Raw genomic sequence first — 22,328 nt, forward strand, 5'->3', positions numbered from 1 at the left:
AATATAGGGATGCAACGATACCAATTTTTTCAAACCGATACTTGGATCTGAGTACTTGCCGATACAGAGTACAAAAACCGATACTTCTACCACACACACACACAAATGCAATGAATTGGAAGACAGGTTTTATTTTATTCTCTGCCGATAATAAATAATATCTTAATAAAAATGACCACAAAAAAATTTCAAGTGAAAAATAAGCACTTCTGTTAAATTATTGCAGAGTCTCCACATTGTAATTTAACAAAATATCACTGAACTATTGGCACTGTTTAACTTTTACGAGTATGAGTACACACACATTTTACAGTATCGGCCCCGATACCAGTATCGGTGCATCCCTAATATATATTATACATATTTTTTTATGTGGGCGAAACTTGTTTTTACACAATGATGACTGAACACAGTCGTGCATGAAACACAGCACTGAGGATTTTGTATAATTGAGTTACTCTAATTACTTGATGAATCATTGCAGCCTTAGAATAAAGTATGCCAGTGTGGTGAATGCAGAGGGTTGCCAGTGAAGTGGCCAATACTGACTAGAATAAATGTGTTTCTATTTATGGCTTAAGTTTACCATAAAGGGGGTGGAGTTATGTGCACTGCCTTAATACTCCTCATTTTTGGTCAGTACTATTACCAGGAGGAACTTAAGTAAACTTGATATCATTATTCAGCTCCTGCTTCGTGGTGAGGCAGCAGCTGCTGCTCCTCACTGCCTCACGAAGGTAAAACATGCAACATGAAACTGCTTTTACTAAATAAAAAACGTTGGAAAGGAAGCTGCAGACCAGCCGACAGTAATACCTGCAGCATCATACCAGCAGCTAATTTAGTCTTATATGGACCGTTTATACTGTCCTCCCACTCGATCCACCAAAAGTATGAGATCAACTTCTGCAACATTTCCTGTTTTTGTGTTCGTAGTTCATCTCCTAGTGATGTGTCTGCTCAGCTGTTAGCTGGTTTTTCATGTGTAACTGTTCCCTGTAGCCATCAGAGCACCCAGTTTATTTGATTTCTTTGTCTTTTATTCTTTTATTTTACATTTCTTTCTTTTTTCTGTCTTCCTTTCTTTCTTCTGCATGATGCATGTTCTCAACATTTTGGATGGACCAGTGTGTAAGTGTCATTGTGCATTTGTTTTATGCTAACAGATTATATAACATATCCTCTGTATATTGGAAGGCCGAGCTCTTCCCGGGACCCGGATTGATTGTTTGGCTGTTGGAGATTTCTTTCACTTTGATTTAAATTGCTGTCAGATTTGTTTGAGTGATCATCTTAAACTGTCCCTTCTGTTATCTCTTAAGGTTGATTTTTGATACAAAGTCAAGAAACGAATTCATGGTTTAACTATAAATGGAGCATTTTAAATGCACCACAGAGAAAAAGACTGAACAGGCAGCCAAGTCTGATGCATCTTAAATGTAGTGATGTATAATCATGTCTCATAAAGGAAACAAATGATCAGGTGTACACACACACTGGTGTATATAGTTGTGGTTGCAGTTGGGCACACTACTCACAAAACCAAAGGATGTAGATTGAAAAAGCCAGTTTCATATTCCCTCTGAATCTGTACATTGGCAGTGTTGGTCAAGTTACTTGAAAAAAGTAATCAGATTACAACGCGTTACTGCCCATCTCTGTACATTGGACACATTTACAGGCTACTCAACACATTAGATGGTAAACAGTATTGTTGCCCAGTCAGGAGCCGGTACGGATAATTCCAACAGTGCCTTTTAAAGTAACATGAATAACGAGCATGATGTATTTGCTCCAGGTGCATAAATGAATGAGCTCAGCACATACAGAGTCGGTAAAACGTGAGTGCAGATGAGTCTGATGTCTAAAACTTGGATTGCAGAGTAACTTCAGTCCCCAACATGATGCTTTTAGTGTAGTCCTAGCATAGTGGATGTTACCGTTCTCAGTTGGGACTTTACGTCTGCTTGCTGGAACGTTTTCAACTTTATAAGATGCAAAACAAAAAAAGGTAATGAAGGGAGTTCATCTTACTTTTTATCTCATGAGCTCCTGAATTATCTGGGTTGTAATTCAGTGTGTGCACTCAGGTAAAAAAGCTCCTCTGGCTCCTGTGAGTGTGCTCCGCTCAGGTCACCTCAGAACCAGCACTGTGATGCACACTGCTGGTTGGCGGACACAGAGAAGCACATCTGTATTGTTATCCAATGGAATTACGAGAAGTAATCTAATCCACGACAGCGCTAACGAATATTTCTGTAATTACTGTTGAATCTTTTCACCATGTTCAGTGTTTCTGACCAGGCTATGAAAACTGAATGAGCTGCTGTTTAGTGCATGCTAATTCTGTTTCCTACACCATGCTGTGCACCTAACACTGCCTCAGTAAATCTACCAGCCTGTGACCTGATCAGAGAGGACAGATGTCAGTGAGCTGAAGAATGAACTGAACTACTCTGTAGGGCACATTTTACTTATATTTTCACACTTCCATTATAGAAATGCATGATGGCATTATTCACTGTGGACTCATCACTGAATAAATGATTCTATATATATTTGGTGACCCGTGACATGTAAAGACAATCTTTGCTGTTGCCTGGATCTCGTATTGACCCTGTGATCTCCACACAACCTGTGGACTGGCAGTTAAATGCAGTCATGAGTTTAAGGGGACTCCATAGTTTCTCCACCTTTTGTTTCATTGAGTTTTCATTTGAAAAGTGAACATCTGTAAAAGTCAGCTTTTTGTGTAGTTAAAATGTTCCCACTGCGTCAAAGGGACATCTTTTATGTCATTTTGGACATACGATTTTAGTCCACTGACGAGGTTCTTTTGTAGCTCCAGGTGACGTCGTTTTTTATACATCTATTACACTTCCAGTGTTGATGTCAGTAGGACCTCTGTGGACGGGCTTTTTATAGTCCAAATCTGGTGGCTGTGGACGTCGTTTCAATGTCAAACTTAGACTTAAATTAGATGGAGTTTTTATAAAGCTTCCACCTGTATAGGCTCTGTAGTCCCATGTTTCCACAGGTAGAGGGCACTGTCCTGAAACAGTAAGCAAATGTACTGTTTATGAGAAACCTGCAGTCAGCTGAGCCTGAAGAAGTCACCTGGATGATGATGAAACATTTCTCCCTCTGAAGACGTCCAGATGAACAGAATCAACCTTTTCGGATGGATTTCAATGTTTTTAATATTTCACATTTTTTAAATAAATGGTCGTTTTAACCTAATTACAAACAAATAAGTTGAATAATTAAAATAAATAAACCAGTTAAGGAAAAACTGGAAAACTTAAAATAACAAACAAAACAAAACCCCACATGTTGTGAATAATTTGAGTAACACAGAATAAATCGTGTTTGTTTATCTATCTTACGTCCGATGTTTAGTGGGTCAGGTTAATAAAACTATTCTGGAAAAACTATTTTTAGCCAAAACAATCATAATATGATGATGATAGTTTTTACTATAATCAGTCCGGTAGTTTATTTTAATGCTGCAGAGTGTATTTGGGCACACACTCTGGGGTGGAGCAAGACATTGAACGATGCTTGTTCTTGGTCAGACTCCGTTTGTTACACATGAAACCATATTTCACTGTGGGTTTGTCTTCAACTCACCATGATATTCTGTGAAGTGTGTTAGTTTACATTTTTCTTTTGACTTTTTGTGGCTATAAAGCCTAGTGTTTCAGGAGATTTCCCTAAACGTAAACTTTTAAATACAATAAATATGAAACATTCAGCTTTAGACCTGCAGTGACACCAGGGTAAAACAACAAAGGCTAGAAGCTGGCACTAGACACCTTTCTTTATGAGGGCAGCAGGTGTAAGAGTATGCAATCCAGAGACTACGACAGCTGAAGGCAACCGTTAAAGAGAGAAGTTCAATTCAATATAATTCACTTTTATTTATATAGCACCAAATTGCAACAACAGTCACCTCAAGGTGCTTTATATTTCCAGGTAAAGACTTTCCGATAATAGAGAGAAACCCCAACAACCAGAAGAATCCCCACCCCTATGAGCTAGCACTTTGGGGAAGGAAAAAAGAGGAAAAACTCCCTTTTAACAGGAAGAAACCTCAGACAGAACCAGGCTCAGGGAGGGGCGGCCGACCGCGACCGGTTGGCGTGAGAACAGGATAAAAGACATGCAGAGTGGTTATAAACATGTGGTAAGAAAGAGAAAGTGTAAGAATGGCATAGCTGGACAATACAGATATGAGAGTGAGCAGGAGGACAGTGGGAAGTGTTTCTGTGGGTAGGATGAATCCACACCCACAGGCAAGCTTCAGGAGCAGAGTAACCATGGAAACCTGGAGCAATTAGCAGGAACCAAATTTTCTTTTATCACCGGCTGTGAGATGGTCCAGCTAGCATTTATGGACAGAAGTGGGAAAATATCACAGACCATGACAACATGATGAAAGGCTTCATATTCAGCATTGACATGTGGGAGCCTCTTTGGCCATTAACTGCTGTGCTGCCTGACAGCTTTCCTCCTTTCTGACTCTAACACAATCTCTCCTTCTCCTTTTTCATACTCATTGTCCTGTTTGGTGTCTGATTTCCTTTACCAACCCTTCATATTTACTTCCTCTGTTTCCCTCGTCCCACTCTCTGTCTGTGGCTGTGTCTTTTTCTCCTTCTGTGGCACCTGTCCCATTTTTCCCCCTCATGTCCAGCCTTTTACAGCGCTGCGCCGCTCACCTCGGCTGGCATCATTCCCATCATGCAGTCGCTCTGCCCAGATGGACAGAGAGATGAATTTGGTTTCCTGCAATATAAGAACTCCACGTGAGTAGGGCTCTTCCACAGTCACTTGTTCATTTGTGTTTTGGCTGACTTGTGAGAAATACGTTCACTGCTTCTCGAGCGCACTCTAAGGTCAGTTCTTCTACATATGATGGTTCCAGTGCAAAGGCCTCTGACCCCCCCAAGCCCCTCACGTTTCCCAGCACTGAAACTAGGCCTTGCTGCAGCTGAAGAAGCTTGAATCACTTTCGTGATCAATGTTGCTAGAATGTTACAACATTATAAATGTTTATTTATGTTAATAGTTATTTTAGATTTGAAAGATCATAAACGTAGCATATTTTCTGCTGAGGCAACATGTACAACACTGTTTTTATGTGCAGGCACTAAAAAGTCAACATATTACAGAACCCGTCATTAGCTCCAGCCTGTAGAGAGACTGTGTTCTTCTTCTTTTGAGGTGTGAGAATGTTTCATGTCTGAATCTGTTTCAGTGTGACCCAGCTGCTGGAGCGGATAAGTGAAGTGGTTGAACAGAATCAGCTCTTCACATCTGATAGACCTGGTTTAGGTCAAGAGCTGGAGACCCTGCAGCAGCACCTGGAGAGCCTCAGCTCCACCCCATTACCACATGACCACAACTTTAACAACAGCCAAGGTGTGACTTTTACACTTTAGACTTTAGAGCTGTTGTTGTCATTGTGCGGATTCTTGTACAGCGAAATTGGATAGCTGGACCGCAAAGGTGCAAAGTAAAGAAAACAATATACAACAAGGAAAAAGCAATATATATGTATACATATATGTGAGTAAACTATATAGAAACATTGAAACAGACACATTGTGGGGCTGTACACAAGCAGTTATATGATATAAATAAATAAGGGTGGAGGGGCTATGCTCATTTAGGGTGGGGATGGTAATTCCACTGAGACCAAAAATATAAATAAAAGGAAAGACTGAGATATTGATCATGGGATGGCAGCAACATAGTTGATCAATAGCAGCGTCACAGTGACTTCCAGCTGTACTAAATCCAGTTTGACTGTTGCTTTGTGGAAGTCTGTGCTTCACCATTTCGGAACAGTTCTTGTGTTTTGAATTTCCTTTTGAGAAAGAGGACAAAGTGTTAGCGAGTCGGTGCAAGATCCTGCATTGGGACAAGCCACAGTGTGTTTTCTTCTTCCAGTGATGACCCTCAAAATGAAGATGAACTCAGTTTAGCTCCACAGTGAAATTTCAAACCAACATACGCACAGTTGGGAATCTAATCTTATGTAGCAGGAGAGCCATGAGCAGAATGATGGCGCTCGAGAAGAAGAAACTCGTTTCCTCTGAGTGCAGTAGTAGAACGTCTCGATCATACATAATACATATATACATGTTACTTTCAAAACTCTTGTTTTGCTGAATGACATGAAAGCGTTGACATGATTTCATGTGTTTTGGGTGCAGGCTTCACTCTGGCCAGCGTGTTGAAGAATGAATCCGTTTTCCAACAGTTCCTGATCAAGAACCTTTCCTTGTCTGACTCCATAGCCAAGCTTCTGCTCAACACTCCAGTGAGCCTCGCAGAGGTGATTTACCATTACTAACAGAAAGTCTTCACTCTGTTTGGTTCATTCAGTTCATCTCAGCTCAGGTAAATTGCTGTTATTTTATAATATGTCATGCGACTCTTTTGGGTTTGTTTTTTCCGAGTTGCTATGGTCATTTTTCCATCCCATTACAAAATCAATTTAAAAAGCAGCCAACGTGCAAAGGACAAAACCTTCATAATGCCCAGAAGGCAGTTACAAAATAATTACAGTAGGTAAAAGTCTGGGAAGGTAAACATGAATCTTCAAGACTTTTTGAAGTTTAAAGAAATGAAAAGGATAAATCCAAATATAAAGTTGTAAACTAAATGATAGGTGATGCTCAAACTTCATCAAAAAGTTTTTGTGATGCTTTTGAATAATCATACAATATAATCCTGAATTAAGTGAAGGGTTGGATGGCATTGGTGCAGTAAACTCATGAACAGCTGTTGCTTAATGTTTGTTGTAATCATTGTGTTCTGCTTTGATGAGAAACTGCAGTTTCTGTATCCACCAGATAACTCATCCATATCACCTGAAACACCTTCTCAGTTATTTCAACTACTATTCAGACAGTATGTTGTGCTGGTGTGTTCTTGAGTACATTGTTGCATTGTTAGCTTTAGTACTTTAAAGAACTCTGTTAGTGTCCTGAGAGGGAGTCAGAGGATGGACAGCTTCCTTCAGTCAGGCATTAGCATGTGGCTGCAGAGGGGACCTGGATTCCAGTAACACACTGGTCTCTAACTCTTAAGAAGGATCTGCACTGCAGGGAATCCAGTTAGCTCACACAATACTCCTGCAAATGTGTGTGCAATTAATAAGCTAGTTTAGAGCAAATGTCTTTAAGCCAACCCAGCTTCAACCCAGCTTCAAGTGCTGGATTGAAGCTGGAAAGAGCAAAGAAATATCCCGAGATCAAACGTCCATTACAAAGTTGTTCAGTAAAGATGGATCGCTGGTCGTGTCCACGATCTGTGCAAATTACACCTGTGAAGACTTGGCTGTGAAGCCCCTCCTCTCAGTCCCTCCCAAACATGCCAGAGGAGTTCCACGGAGCATAAAAAGAAACTGTTTTGCACAAAAGTAAAAATAAATAAATGTATAAATGTATTTTAAAAAAACATTTTTGTATTATTAACGTTTGCTTTTTAAGTTTTATCTTATCCTTCTATACCAGTTTGTTTTCCAATGCCAAAATCAAGTCACACAATTCTGGCCATCAGTTTGTGGCCTGACGTTCAAGCACACAAAGGCTCTGCAGCACGAGAGTGATTGGAAACACACCAACAACTCCACGGCTGAGTGGTTAAAAAACAAAAGGTTTTTGAGTGGCTTAGTCAAAGTCCGTACTTAAATTTGGCTTGACGTTTAACGGGCCTTTCATACTCAAAAACCCTCCGGTGTGGCTGAACAGAAAGCACTAGAACAGTGATCCAGAAGCTCCGCAGTGACTCGCTGACAGTTTTGTGTGTGATCTGTAGGTTTACAGCCTTATCGTCGGTACACATTTCGGAGATGGCGGAGGAGCCCACAGCTGGATTCAACAGGCCAAGGGCACCACACAAAAACCTAGAGACAGAGTCCTTCAGTTAGAAGTAAGTGCTTCAAGACTTCTTTTGGCTCTCGGTGAAGGCGGTCGCACTTTTCTCCTCTCCTCCTTCCCCTTATCTTCCCTGCTTAGCCTCTTGTGTCCTGTCTTGTCTCGCGTGCACTACTTTTCCCTTGAACAGTCTCTCACTGTCGTTCTCTAAAACCTAACAGAGAATTATGGATTTGATCAACTGGTCTCTGAACGCTATTGACACCCTCTTCTCAACGAGAAGTCTGGGCTCGGGAGAGCCCGAGTGCCCTGGAGGGACTTTCCCTGCCGGATACACGATGGATGGGTGGCAGACCTGGAGGATCTTGTGCCTGGCGGGACTGTCTATCGAGGACGCTGAAGATATCTACCTATTCGGAACCATGATAACAGGGTTCTTGCTGATCGGAGCTGGCTTGGCCCTGACTTATCGGAGAAATAAGAGAGCGGAACCAGCTGTTCAAACCCCCCCTAAGCTGACCGCTGGAATTGAAGCGATGGGACGAGGCGCGGCCTCCCACACCGAACGCAGCATGGTCAACACCTTGGAGACGCTTACAGCTGCCGTGAAGACTCAAACTAACACCATTGAGCGTATGATGGGATACATCAGAGAGGGGCCTGCTCACAATAACACCCTGGAGCGGAAGTTGGATAACATCGCAGAACGGATCACTGCAGCTGTGGGGTCTCAGAATCAAAAGAATGACAACACCACGGAACAGAAGCTTGATACCATCATGGGGAGGCTCGCAGCGCTCCAACGGGAAATCGAGGCCCCAGTGTCAGAGTGCTAAATTCGCTGCTCGCATAAAGGAGAAATCAACAATATTCTACATTTGGACACCATGGCGCCAGCTGCTCAGGCCCAAGGCTGGAGCTCACCAAAACAACTCCCTGATAACGACTGTGTGATGACTATTCTTCCCATCCCATGAAGGACACCTGGATCGGCTGGAGGACTGTTTACTTAGCCTGATAGGCCGAAGGACACTGTCTCCGCTGAACTATGGACACGCACACACACACACTTACACTGATAAGCACTCACTCATCCCCCTCCCTTTCCAACGCCTTCGATGCTTGTGCCCTACCGGGGATGATAGCAGTCAACTGGACCAGCACAGATGCTGCAGGACCGGATGCGCTGTCTACGCCGGCTCTCTCTTACCCTTTACCCGCCCCTGTTGCTTGTCTCGTGTTTCTATGGTGTATTGATAATCATGTGCTTTTGTGCTGAGGTGTTTTTTCTTTTATCAAACTGTTCTCCCACTAGGAGCTCAGTCTGAGTGGAGTTTTTTTTTTCTCCTCCTCTTACCTCGTGTAATGTATTTTCGTTGTTTTTTCCTATCAGCCTACCTTCTGACATGTCTGCCCAATGTGATGTTTGTGTATAGTTGGTCAGAAGGTTCCTTTGTGAGTGCGCATGCGCCATTAGCGTGCTGCCTGCTGTAACCCCTAATTTCCCTCGGGATGAATAAAGTATTCTGATTCTGATTCTGATTCTGATTCAAGGCTCATGTGGGCAACGACAGTGAGACCTGGAGGGGTGTAACTGGGAGGAATGGTCTGCCTTATCTGCACCCAAGCGGTGTTGTATTATCTGACTTCTGTGCAAACAGTTTGTTCATAACAAAGACCATCTTCCATCATTACGGTGTCCATACGTGCACATGGCCCCAGGACATCCTAGGCTGCAGCTCAATGATCGATTTTGTAATCGCATCATCAGGTCTGAGGCCGTATGTTCTGGAGCAGTCATTCTCAAACTGTGGTACGCATACCACTGGTGGTACGTGAGCTCCCTCTAGTGGTATGAGGGAAGTTTCCCCCCAAAAATTAAGATTAAATAAAATACCATGTTCTGATTTTCGAAAAATTTAGTCGTACAGCTCTGCTATCACTATAACATAAACTAAGACTAAACAGCAGTGGCGTTTGTAGGGTTACTGAGGTTGGGCTAGCTGGGCTAGCTGCTTCACTGAGCGAATGGGTTAAATGCAGAGAATAATTTCCCTACATGGGATTAATAAAGTATACAAAAAAATGTGCTGCATGGTGGTTAGCTACAGAGCTGCTGCCCCAGCATGTAACAGCATAGAGGATGGCACTGGTCATAAAGATGATGTTTTAAACACTTCAGCTGCCTCAGAAAATAGACACGACTCTGGCCCGTCCTGTAAAGTGCAGTGGTGTTCTAAATCCCGTCCAGTTTATTATCTATGTGCACTCCAATGTATTTATAGTCCTCCACAATCTCCACATCAACCCCCTGGATTGTAACAGGGTTCAAGGTTTCCTGGTCTTCCTAAAGTCCACAGTCAATTCTTTAGTCTTTCTACTCGCACCACGTGACAAAGGAGTCAACCACAGCCCGGGACTCCATCTTATCAACCTCAGTGATGCATCCAGCCATCCCAGAGTCATCAGAAAACTTCTGAAGATGGCAGGTCTCTGTGCAGTCTCCAGAAGTTCTCTGAAGGATGCTTAACAGACCTGGCGCAACTGAACGTATAGTGACGGTGCTCTGGAAACACCAAGCAGAGGCCTCGGTCCACAAGATCTTCAACTTGCACCTCCGGAAGAGCAACAACAGCGTTCTGAGAGAGACAGGGGACACTGAGTCCAAATGGACCATATTCAGCACCTCCATTGCTGAGGCTGCTGCACTGAGCTGCAGCTGCAAGGTATCTGGTGCCTGTCATTATGGTAACTCCCGAGCTAGATGGTAGACACTGGAGGTGAAAGGAGCCACCAGGCTGAAGAAAGAGTCCTATCGGGCTTGGTTAACCTGTGGGGCTGGAGGCAGCCAGGAGGTACCGGCAGGCCAAGTGGAACGTGGCTCTGGCAGTGGCTGAAGAAAAAACTCGGGGGTGGGAGGAGTTTGACGAGACTTTCAGACTGCCTCAAGGCAATTTTGGCAAATTGTCAGGTATCTCAGGAGGGGGAAGCAGTGCTTTATCAACACTGTGTTTGGTGCTTTTAACATATTGTCACACTGTGGAAGGAAAACTTTGAGGACCTCCCTAATCCCACTGGCACGTCCTTCATAGAGGAAGCAGACTGCGGCAGTTGAACAACAACTTGGGGGCAGAGCCCCTGGGGTCGATGAGGTGTATCCTGAGTTCCTGAAGGCTCTGGGTGTTGAAGGGCTGTGCGGGTTGACACGCCTCTACAATATTACTTGGTAATCCAGAGGCAGTACCTCTAGATTGGCAAACCAGGGTGGTGGTTCCTATCATTAAACAGGGAGACTGGAGGGTGTTCTCCCACTATAGCTCCTCAGCCTCCCTGGTAAAGTCTATGCCAGGGTGCTTGAAAGGAGAATCCATCCGTTTGTCAAACTTCAGATACAGGAGGAACAATGCAGTTTTCGTCCGGTCGTGGAACACCGGACCAGCTCTTTACCCTCGCGGGGATATTTGAGGGTGCATGGGGGTCTATCCAACCAGACGACGTGTTTTGTGGACTTGGAGAAGGTATCAGACTGTACAAAAGAAAAAGTAGTCAGTCTGACCTGTGTCCTGGAGAAAACTCCGACCTAGATGAATTCCCTAGCATGAGTAGTGGTCACATGTAAGCAAAAAAGTGTATTTGAATTGGCTCGGGACAAACCAATGGCTACCATCTCATATCACTTCTCCAGCTTATGATTCTTCTGTTCCCCCAAATTTATCAGCTGTATTAGCATCTACCCCAGTCCCCCACCAACCAAGGCGGACACACAGACACCCTAAAACAGCAGCTGCAGCTCTCCAGGCCCCAGGAAGCCACCACAGACAGTCCCAGAGACCACCTTCATCCACCGGCAAGGCGACAGGGAGACAGAACTTTAGCCGACCACGTGTACTAATGGAATTGCTCAGTGGTCCAGATAAACATCATCCAGTTGGTATTTTGAGGAGGCAGATATTCTCTGCAAACTTATGTGATCTAGGAAGAGATTTTTGTACTTCTTCAGAATAGTTTTCTATTCTGAGAGAGAGACCGGTGCATGATCACTGATAGTTCCAGGATAAATCTGAGTGCCTATAATAGCCTCATCATGGAGCTGCTAACTAAAAAGTAGTAAAGTAAAAGTGTGAGTGGTGTACTGGATGACCCTGAGAGAGGTCAAGGTCAAATTTATTTGTATAGCACATTTCCAGACAAACAATGCTGCACAAAGTGCTTAACAATATAAAATGCCATTAAAAGAGACAATGTAAAACAATAATAACAATATCATACAATGATAGGACAATAAAATAATTAAAACAATAACTAAGAATATTAAAATAAGACCAGAATGCTTGGGTCATAGTGTGTTAAAAGCCAGGGCATACAAATGTGTCTTTACTAGTGATTTAAATTTGGTCAAGTGTTTGTGCAGATCTAATATTTAGGGGGAGAAGACTATTCCAAAGTCTGGGACCTGCCACAGAGAAGGCTCCATCACCACGAGATTGAGACTAGTCCGTGGCATGGAAAGCATTAATCTTGAGCTAGACATGATGGTTTTTCCTGGAGCATAAACAGAGAGGAGCTCAGACACGTAAAAACAAACAAGTGAAAGTTTAAATTGGATCCTGTAGGAGACAGGAAGCCAGTGTAGAGAAGCTAAAACTGGGGTTATATGCTCTCTCCGTTTGGTACCAGTTAGCAGGCGAGCAGCTGGATCTGAAGACGATGGATGGAGGTCTGGTCTAGACCAAAATACAATGAATTGCAGGAGTCCAACCTGCAAGTAAGGAAAATGTGAATAACACGTTGAAAGACGTTAGCCGGGAGGTCTGGCTTTACCTTGGTCAGCTGTCTTAACTGAAAGAAGCAGGACTGAACTACTGCACTCACCTGCTTATTCAATTTAAAAGAACCATCAAGGTAGACGCCGAGGTTTTTGACATGTGTTTTACAGTAGGAGGAAAAGGGGCCCAGAGAGCTATCGAAAATGACAACTTCAGTTTTATTTTCATTTAGCTTTAGAAATTTAATGAAATGAAATGCTGTACCGTGAGAAGATGGAGCCCAATGGCAACAAATAGAGGGCGAACAGGGCAGGGCCCAAAATAGAGCCTTGAGGTACACCGTATTTAAGAGGGGCTATTTTGGATTTATGGGGGCCCATATTGACTTAAAAAGACCTTCCTGACAAGTGGAACCGAAACCACTGTAGGGCAGATCCCTTTAAATCTCTTAAAGCATGATGGGACACAGCCAGTAGCAAGGGACGTATTAATTAATCTCTGGATAAAAGGCCCGACAGTATTATAAGTGCTTTTAAGCAAGCTTGGGGGGAGACAGTCAGAGGGGCAGTGTGATGATCTTAGGTTACTAACTACCGCAGTCAAGTCATTAAGGGAGACGGGATCAAAGACAGCTGAGCACACAGGAGAAAGACTCGGATCTGAGGCAGCAGACGACGAGACAACAGCCCTGATGGATAGAACCTTGTTGTTAAAAAATGCTAAAAAATCATCACAAATACTTGGTGAAGAAATGACTCCAGCATTATCACGTGAACCAAGAAAACGATTAAGGACATTAGAAAGTACCTGAGGCCTGTGACTGTTTACTGACACCAAGTTTGAGACAAACTGTGTCTTTGCAGTTTTTACAGCTTCTTGGTGAGCAGAAAGACGAGAAAATCTATAGAGAAACGTGCAATCTGTCCTTTTTCCATCTTTCGGCGCGTCTATAGTCACGTCTAAGGGAGCGCGTATGTTCGTTCAACCACGGCTCTGATAATTGCTTAGTGCAAACAGTCCTAAACGGAGCAATCGAGTCCAAAATATCAGTGCTGTAGAATGAAGATTGTCCGAAAGGTCCTCAACACTTTTACAGCTGGAGTTTATTATTCCAGAGTCCCTAAAGGCAGCAGAAAAAGCGGCGCTGTTAGAGCATTAAGCGCTCGCTTTTTGTGCGCTGGGGCGCACGGCTTATCTACCGAGCAGCGCAGCGTTAGAGTGAACAACACAGGAAGACGATCAGAGATGCACAACTCAGATATTTCCGTGATGCACACATCCAGCCCGCGGGAAAGCACCAAGTCCAGTGTGTGACCTTTTTCTTGCCTCTGAGAGGGATGTGAACGCCACATCGCAAAGACCAAAATCACATGTGTGTTGTTTGAGTGTAGACTGTCAGTTCTTCTGACTCTTGCTGTCAGAGTGAAGCTGAAAGTGAAGAGAAGAAGGTATGAAAAAAGGAGGGGTCATCAACATTTGGCCCACATATACTAACAATAAACAGATCCATATTTTCAATACATATATTAAATATTAATACTTGCCTTCTGTGTGTGTGTGTGTGTGTGTGTGTGTGTGTGTGTGTGTGTGTGTGTGTGTGTGTGTGTGTGTCACACAGAGCCTGAAAGTCTTTATGAAGACTTTACCGACTAACGTATCAGGACCTTTGGTCATGTAAAGTGTTTCTGTTGTTCACAGGACAGCCTCTTAACTGCATCCACACTTGAGGACCTCACCTGTGGGGACAGGTCCTCTGAGCTGAGCAAGATTCTGCTGGTACCTGAGAAGCAGCGACCCGTGATCCAGGCGTATCGCAATTCTGTGTGTAGCGAAGGGGCGGAGCAAAAGTCAGCACGCTTCAGGCAGCTGAGCCTGGAGCTGAGAAAGCAGATCAACACGCAGAGTGTCACCGAGAAGGTAACATGGAGGACATTGTCCATCAGGCCATTTTAAAACATTGGTATAGTTACAGTTATCATTGAGAAATAATATTGTTAACTATATGCATGTTTTTCATTTCCAAGACCTACTCGACTTACTGTTTTGAGACCTCCAGCCCTGGAGTTTAGGGATAGGAATTGATAAGAATTTAGCGCTTCCGAATCCATTATCGATATCACTTATCGATTTGCTTCCTTATTGATTCTCATTGGCTCCGTTTTCAGAGTAACCATGATTGCTAAGCAGTAATAAAGAAATTACATTGATGCAAATTAATTGCATGAGAGTCTTTCTGCTTTAGAAACATGAACAGGTAGAACGGGAGTTTGCAGCCTAACTGCTCATCAGCTTGTTACCTGTTGAAGTTCAGGGTCTGGCTGCTGGGGTCGGCATTCACTTAGCTTTCACTCTGGGCTCTTGGCTAGCTTAGCATTAGCATGCTGTCTGTGCAGAAGCTTGCAAAGAACCAAAGTTGTGTTAGCAACATAATGCGGTTGTTTATGTCCTGGATGCAGTTTTCCACTTTACCATCATGCTGTCGTCCTTTGGTGCAATAAAACTATATTTCTATATGCACTCTGTAGACTGCGCCTCTGTTTTCCTCGTCTGACACACGAACTGATATTAGCTGATTGTGCACGAACTGATAAGGGGAATCATTGATAAGGCAGACTAACAATTCCAAGGAACTGGACTTCTAGGGACTGGTTTTCTACAAGAATTCGCTCTCGACTCCCATCCCTACCTGTGGTAGTCTAATAGTTGGTGCCCGAGCACTGAAATTGCAAGAGCCGTATTGTATCCTATTGTATCTGATCCATTTAGTGCGAAACCCCTATTCTGTCTGCTTCATTCAGTTTTAGGTCTTCAGCACAAAGTGCAGAGGCGTTATTGTGTCTGCTCCGTGGATTATTATTATTTTATGGAATGAATCAACGTTCTAAAGTCATGACCGTGTGTGCACATGCTTCAGTAACAGAGAAAATGTTCATATTTTACAGGTTTCACATACTGAGACTACAGGATGCTTTTTTTTAACTTTTTGAACTATATTTGCTCAGTTTCACATACATCATCCATCTGGACCAAACCTGTCATATGGGTCCATCCCTGAACCCAGTACTATGTTAGCTTTTAACAATAGTCACAGCACCACATAGTGATGACAGAAACTGGTTTCTCAATTGTCAAGTCTGTCAAAAACTGGGCATGCTTGAGTCCAAACTGTCAGACGTCTAATATTGGTCACTATTATGGCGCCACCTAGTGGCAACAGAAAATATGCAGTAGATTATAATCATCATCCCATCCATCCATCAATCTGTCCATTTTCTTCCGCTTATCCGTGGCCGGGTCGCGGGGGCAGCAGCCAAGCAGAGAAGCCCAGACCTCCCTCTCCCCAGCCACCTCCTCCAGCTTATCGGGGGAACACCAAGGCGTTCCCAGGCCAGCCGAGAGATATAATCTCTCCAGCGTGTCCTGGGTCTGCCCCGGGGCCTCCTCCCGGTGGGACATGCCCGGAACACCTCACCCAGGAGGCGCCCAGGGGGCATCCTTGTCAGATGCCCGAACCACCTCAGCTGGCTCCTTTCGATGTGGAGCAGCAGCGCTCTACTCTGAGCCCCTCCCGGATGGCCGAACTTCTCACCCTATCTCTAAGGGAGAGGCCAGCCACCCTTCGGAGGAAGCTCATTTCTGCCGCTTGTATCCGCGATCTCATTCTTTCGGTCACTACCCACAGCTCGTGGCCATAGGTGAGGGTAGGGACGTAGATCGACTGGTAAATTGAGAGATTTGCTTTTACACTCAGCTCCCTCTTCACCACGACGGACCGGTGCTGTCACTGCAGCCGCTGCACCAATCCATCTGTCGATCTCCCGCTCCCCCCTCCGCGAATCGCTACCTTATCGTGGTGGAGGGGTTTGTGTGTCCCAGGGATCCCAGGGGCTATGTTGTCTGGGGGCTTTTGCCCCCTGGTAGGGTCTCCCATGGGTGAGGGACCAGACAAAGAGTAATTCAGAAGACCCCTATGAAAAGACCATCGAGGGAACAGTTCACCCTGCCCGGAATAGGGTTACCGGGGCACAGCCCTGGAGCCAGGCCCGGAGAGGGTGCCCGAGGGCAAGCATCTGGTGGGCTGTGCCCGAAAAAGGGACATAGGCCCATCTTCCTGCAGACCCACCACCTGCAGGAGGCACTGTAGGGGTCGGGTGCAATGTGAGTCGGGAAGCGGCCAGGAGCGGAGGTCCTGGCGGACCGATTCCCGGCTACCAATACTGGCAATTGGGTAATCATCATCCCATGTAGGTGAAATTTTAGTTGGTGCTTCAACACGATATAGATCAGCAAGACATGCAAAAGTGAGTATTCTCCATTGCACCTAAAAGTGCAAGCACCTCATTGTATCCGGCCGGTTTAATATTAGTCAGGGAAATGTCTGACCTTTGTGAGGACCTAAACATGTCAGCTATGGTGAAAAATAGTAACATAACAGGAAGTCCAACATTTTGATTTTAGTCATTTTATCATTAGGACCTGATAGAGTCAGCCAATCAAGTACCCAAAAGCAAAGGAAGTAACTGTATGGCAGGAACTGGAGACGACCTAAACCACATTCTGCACTCACTACGTCTAAAGATTTTAGAAACCAGTACTGTGATCACCCAAAGGGGGATTTGGCTAGAACCTGGGAGGAGCAGTGCAGAGCTCTTAAATGGATGTAACGTCTGAAGATAATTAAAGTCTCAGATCGTATATAACTGGTTCCACATATAAGTGTGCATGTGTGACCCCCATAACTAGCACCTTTGCTCATGTATCTTGGGCTGGCCTCTGCCTCCTCCTTTTAATTGATGTGTTTTAAGGTTTTATTCTGGTACCTGTGATTTCATGTAATCTGAATAAAAACCTGCTGAAAGTGTATTTTTTTATACAAATTATATATTTATATATATTCAATATTAAGGTACTAAGCTCAATGCCATATTTAAATGCCATACGTATAAAATAATAGATGTCTGTTAATTAATTTCTATTTTATCATGTGTGACAAGTATTTTGGGCTTCAGTCTCAGTTTATGCAAATTGGAATTATTTCAATCAAATGTAGGATGCTTTAATTAATTTTGCTTTATCCTGAGGCTAGGGAGAATTAAACCTTATTTAAATATTTACATTTTGGATGATTAAATCTCTATAACTTGCTATTGTGGATTGGTAGTACTACTTGTATTTAGACTGTGATCTGAACGGCACGTTTAACTGGCAGATATAAGTTTTTTATTAGTCATACTAAGCGTGGGTGTGGACTCTTCCATCTGTACAGTTTGATTTGATTTTTGTCTGGGTCCTTTTCTTTAGTTTGTAATTCTCTGGGAACCATGAAGACCCAAGCTGCTGCTACAAGTTTTTTTCACTGTCCAGGAGTGTGAATGTGGACTAGCAGCTCTGTCATTGAGGTCAGCGTGAGGTTGTGTGGGTCCAGTTTGCAGAAAGACCAGTTGATGCCTGAATGTGAGTCAAAGAGGCACACGACTACAGAACAGACTTTGTTACTTACACAAAGAGTTTCTGAAAGTCGGCCTTGCGAAAGACAGTTGTAACAGTACTGTGTGGTTCTCTGCCCCGAGACACCCACAGTGCTGTCAGATGGTAAGCATGTCTATTATAGTCTACGCTTCATAATTGTCTAGCAGCCTTTGGACATGCATTTGAAATGCAATAAGTCTCCTAATCAGCTAGAAATATTAACAAATTTACCATCAAAGGAAAGAAAAAGCAACTAAAAGCTATTAAACAATGACGATGTTCAAAAATTTAAATTTGTAGAAGCGCAAAGACTTTACATTTGTCTTTGGTTGAGTATAAACCTGCTGTAATGATTGTTGTTGAGTCATCTTTGTTATCTGCTTGTGCTACTTTTTGAAGGAACAATCAGATTGGTTATTATTGCCAACATTTTGGGCTGCTTCTTCTTCCAACTGTTGTTTCAGTTGGTCAGTTTCTCTGTTTAACTACTAAAAGCTCCTGCACCTGGTTCAGTGTAGTTTCTTCATCTTCTCTCTATGGTTGAGGTGAGTTCATTAATCATTTGACAGATTGTTATCATTGTCACCAGAAGATCTCTCGTTATCCATATGAGCAACAGGCAACTTAAACAGGCTCGTTATAAGGAAAAAAATAAACCCAGAATAATGCAGCTCACGTGACCCCAAGTGTTCGCAAACCCACTGGTTAATACCAGGAGATCCAAGCCTCGTCTTACCCATCCGGCATTGAAGACAGCGGGGAGACTGCGCACAATGATTTTAGTGAGAGGTAATCGAGAATATATGCTGACTGCACCTGTGCTGCTAAATAGTGAAGTCAGTGGTCACCCTTCCCTTTTGTTTGACTGTTTGGCCTTGAGACATCCATCCACATGTGTGTGGAATATCTGGATGCCTGTGTGCAAGCCCACATCCATGTCTACAGTCAAAGTCGTCCCCTTCCTGGCCTCATTATGTCAAGATTGGTAATCTTGGTAAGAGGTAATCTGCCACTATATTACACTTGCTGATGGTGAACCTAAAAGGCTGACGTGAGAGTTACCATTGTAACAGGCAGCTGTTGTAATTCTGTTCGAATTGATCCAAGTGGCTGCTTGGTGGTCAGTTTCCAGATCAAATTCCCATCTACACAAATAATATTGGAGTTTCTCCAGTGCCCACTTAATGGCCAAGGCTTCGTTCTTCACAGTGGAATACATTGTGTCATGTGGGTTCCGGCCAAGATATACAGTGGGGCAAAAAAGTATTTAGTCAGCCACCGATTGTGCAAGTTCCCCCACCTAAAATGATGACAGAGGTCAGTAATTTGCACCAGAGGTACACTTCAACTGTGAGAGACAGAATGTGAAAAAAAAATCCATGAATCCACATGGTAGGATTTGTAAAGAATTTATTCGTAAATCAGGGTGGAAAATAAGTATTTGGTCACCTCAAACAAGGAAAATCTCTGGCTCTCACAGACCTGTAACGTCTTCTGTAAGAAGCTTTTCTGTCCCCCACTCGTTACCTGTATGAATGGCACCTGTTTGAACTCATCATCTGTATAAAAGACACCTGTCCACAGCCTCAAACAGTCAGACTCCAAACTCCGCCATGGCCAAGACCAAAGAGCTTTCGAAGGACACCAGGAAAAGTATTGTAGACCTGCACCAGACTGGGAAGAGTGAATCTACAATAGGCAAGCAGCTTGGTGTGAAAAAATCAACTGTGGGAGCAATCATCAGAAAATGGAAGACATACAAGACCACTGATAATCTCCCTCGATCTGGGGCTCCACGCAAGATCTCATCCCGTGGGGTCAAAATGATCATGAGAACGGTGAGCAAAGATCCCAGAACCACACGGGGGGACCTGGTGAATGACCTGCAGAGAGCTGGGACCAAAGTAACAAAGGTCACCATCAGTAACACACTACAACGGCAGGGAATCAAATCCCGCAGTGCCAGACGTGTTCCGCTGCTGAAGCCAGTGCATGTCCAGGCCCGTCTGAAGTTTGCCAGAGAGCACATGGATGATACAGCAGAGGATTGGGAGAATGTCATGTGGTCAGATGAAACCAAAGTAGAACTTTTTGGTATAAACTCAACTCGTCGTGTTTGGAGGAAGAAGAATACTGAGTTGCATCCCAAGAACACCATACCTACTGTGAAGCATGGGGGTGGAAACATCATGCTATGGGGCTGTTTTTCTGCCAAGGGGACAGGACGACTGATCCGTGTTAAGGACAGAATGAATGGGGCCATGTATCGTGAGATTTGAGCCAAAACCTCCTTCCATCAGTGAGAACTTTGAAGATGAAACGAGGCTGGGTCTTCCAACATGACAATGATCCAAAACACACCGCCCGGGCAACAAAGGAGTGGCTCCGTAACATTCTTATATAGTTCTATATTGTGTATTTTGTTGTACAGTTATTTTATTTTCAACTTTAATTTATATATTTTATCTTATTCTTCCCAGTTAAATTTACCCTTCATTCTAATTTGTGTTGTACAGTTATTTCATTTTTAACCTTAATTTATATTTTATTCCTTCTTAGTTAAATTTACCCTTTTTAATTTTTCATATTTATTTCCTATCTTATTCATAGCCTTTTCCTTTTTTGTTTTCTTTAGGTCACGAGCAGTTGTCCAAGCATTTCACTACATATCGTACTGTGTATGACTGTGTACGTGACAAATAAAATTTGAATTTGAATTTGAACCAGATCTCTATTGTGATTAAAGTGGTGGGTGGGTTCTTTTACATTTTCAGAGAAGCCAATAGAATCTAAGAACATATTAAATGCCATGTTGAGGCTGTCATTACATTGGGGATTATGTATCGGATTTTCAGGAGCGGGACCACACCTCCAAACATGCTCCTTCCGGTTGTCATCTATATAGGTTCCCCCCAGTTCTGCAAACTGTTCATTCTCGTTTACGTGCAAACAGGGTCCATTCTCGGCAAATACCTTTAAACACAGCTCATCTCTCAGGAGTAACGTAGTTTTACAATCACCATCTCGACCGTCAGCGCGTCAGACGAACAACTACTCAAGCTCTGCATCCATCGCTTTTCATCCGGCAATCCCAGAAACACACCAAACGTCACAGCGGCGCTTCCAAAAAACCGAATCCTGACAACCTTCTAGCAGTTTTCTCTACGTCCATCCATCCAGTCGGTTTATCTTCGCTAAATCCAGTCATGAAGTAACTCCGGCCGCCCGGCAGCAGAACTCACAACTCCTCTCACGTTGCTCCGAAACGGGTCACAGCCCGGGCGAGTTAGCCGTCAGCGCCAAACCCACGCTTCCAAACAAATCGCAGCTCTAACAGCAAAAGCTACAGCGTACTTCGTAGCTCCACCCACCGGCCAGCGCCAGGTAGCAGGGAGAAGTTCAGCTCTGTTCTCCATCCTACTAACACCATTTAATGCAAGCTGGAAATCTGTCGCTAGCTCCATACTCTACTGTTCTCCATCATCGTGGTGTTTCCATCCCTCCTTACGCTAAATGCTTATGCATAACCCTATCCTCCATTCGCAAACGCAGCAGCAAGCTCCCTACCACCGAACTGCCAGTTTCTCAGGAAAGACGAAACACAAAACAAAAAAACAAACTCTGCAGCAAACGTCGGCACCGAGTTGCCAGGTTCTCAGCCACCCATCCATCCCTCCTCGGCTAAACTCTGCAGCAAACGCTGGCACCGAATTGCCAGGTGCTCAGCAAACCCCCCCTTGCAAATTCTCCACCTAACCTCGGCACCAGGTTGCCAGGTACCTTTCTCCTTCATTCGCAAAAGCAGCAGCAAGCTTTTCGACCATCGGGTTGCCAGTTTGCATAGTTAAGGAAAAAAATAAAAGGGCACAGAGTTGCCAGTACTCCTTCCCTCCATAGCAAATGCAGCATACTTCGGCACTGAGTTGCCAGGTTCCCAGCCTCTTCCATCCTTGGCTAAACTCCGTAGCAAACGTCGGCACCAGCCAGGTTCCTTTATCCCTCATTCGTGAAAGCAGCAGCAGCTTCGGCAGTTGGCAGTTGTCTGCATAGACAAATAAATAAAAAGGCACCGGGATGCCAGGTTTTCCTTCATCCCCCATTTGCATGCAGCATCTAGCGTCCCTACTACCGAACTGCCAGTTTCTCCACTTCTATCATTGCAAGCAGCAGCAAACCCTTCTAGCACAGTGGTGTCAGGGTCTTG

The 22,328-nt window shown here is 43.9% G+C and overlaps 1 protein-coding gene across 1 annotated transcript in view; it reads left to right on the forward strand.

The window, feature by feature from the left end:
• abca2 (ATP-binding cassette, sub-family A (ABC1), member 2) overlaps positions 1-22,328 on the forward strand; it is a gene marked incomplete in the record, with an annotated part of 105,889 nt that overhangs the window by 19,078 nt on the left and 64,483 nt on the right. The window contains 6 exon segments of the mRNA XM_014340285.2: positions 1,129-1,131; positions 4,697-4,808; positions 5,261-5,424; positions 6,222-6,343; positions 7,831-7,944; positions 14,354-14,572. Coding sequence (XP_014195771.1) covers positions 1,129-1,131; positions 4,697-4,808; positions 5,261-5,424; positions 6,222-6,343; positions 7,831-7,944; positions 14,354-14,572 — 734 coding nt within the window.

Source organism: Haplochromis burtoni, unplaced genomic scaffold, assembly GCF_018398535.1.
Source record: "Haplochromis burtoni strain Fernald_Lab_line unplaced genomic scaffold, NCSU_Asbu1 Contig_341, whole genome shotgun sequence".
Lineage (NCBI taxonomy): Eukaryota > Metazoa > Chordata > Actinopteri > Cichliformes > Cichlidae > Haplochromis > Haplochromis burtoni.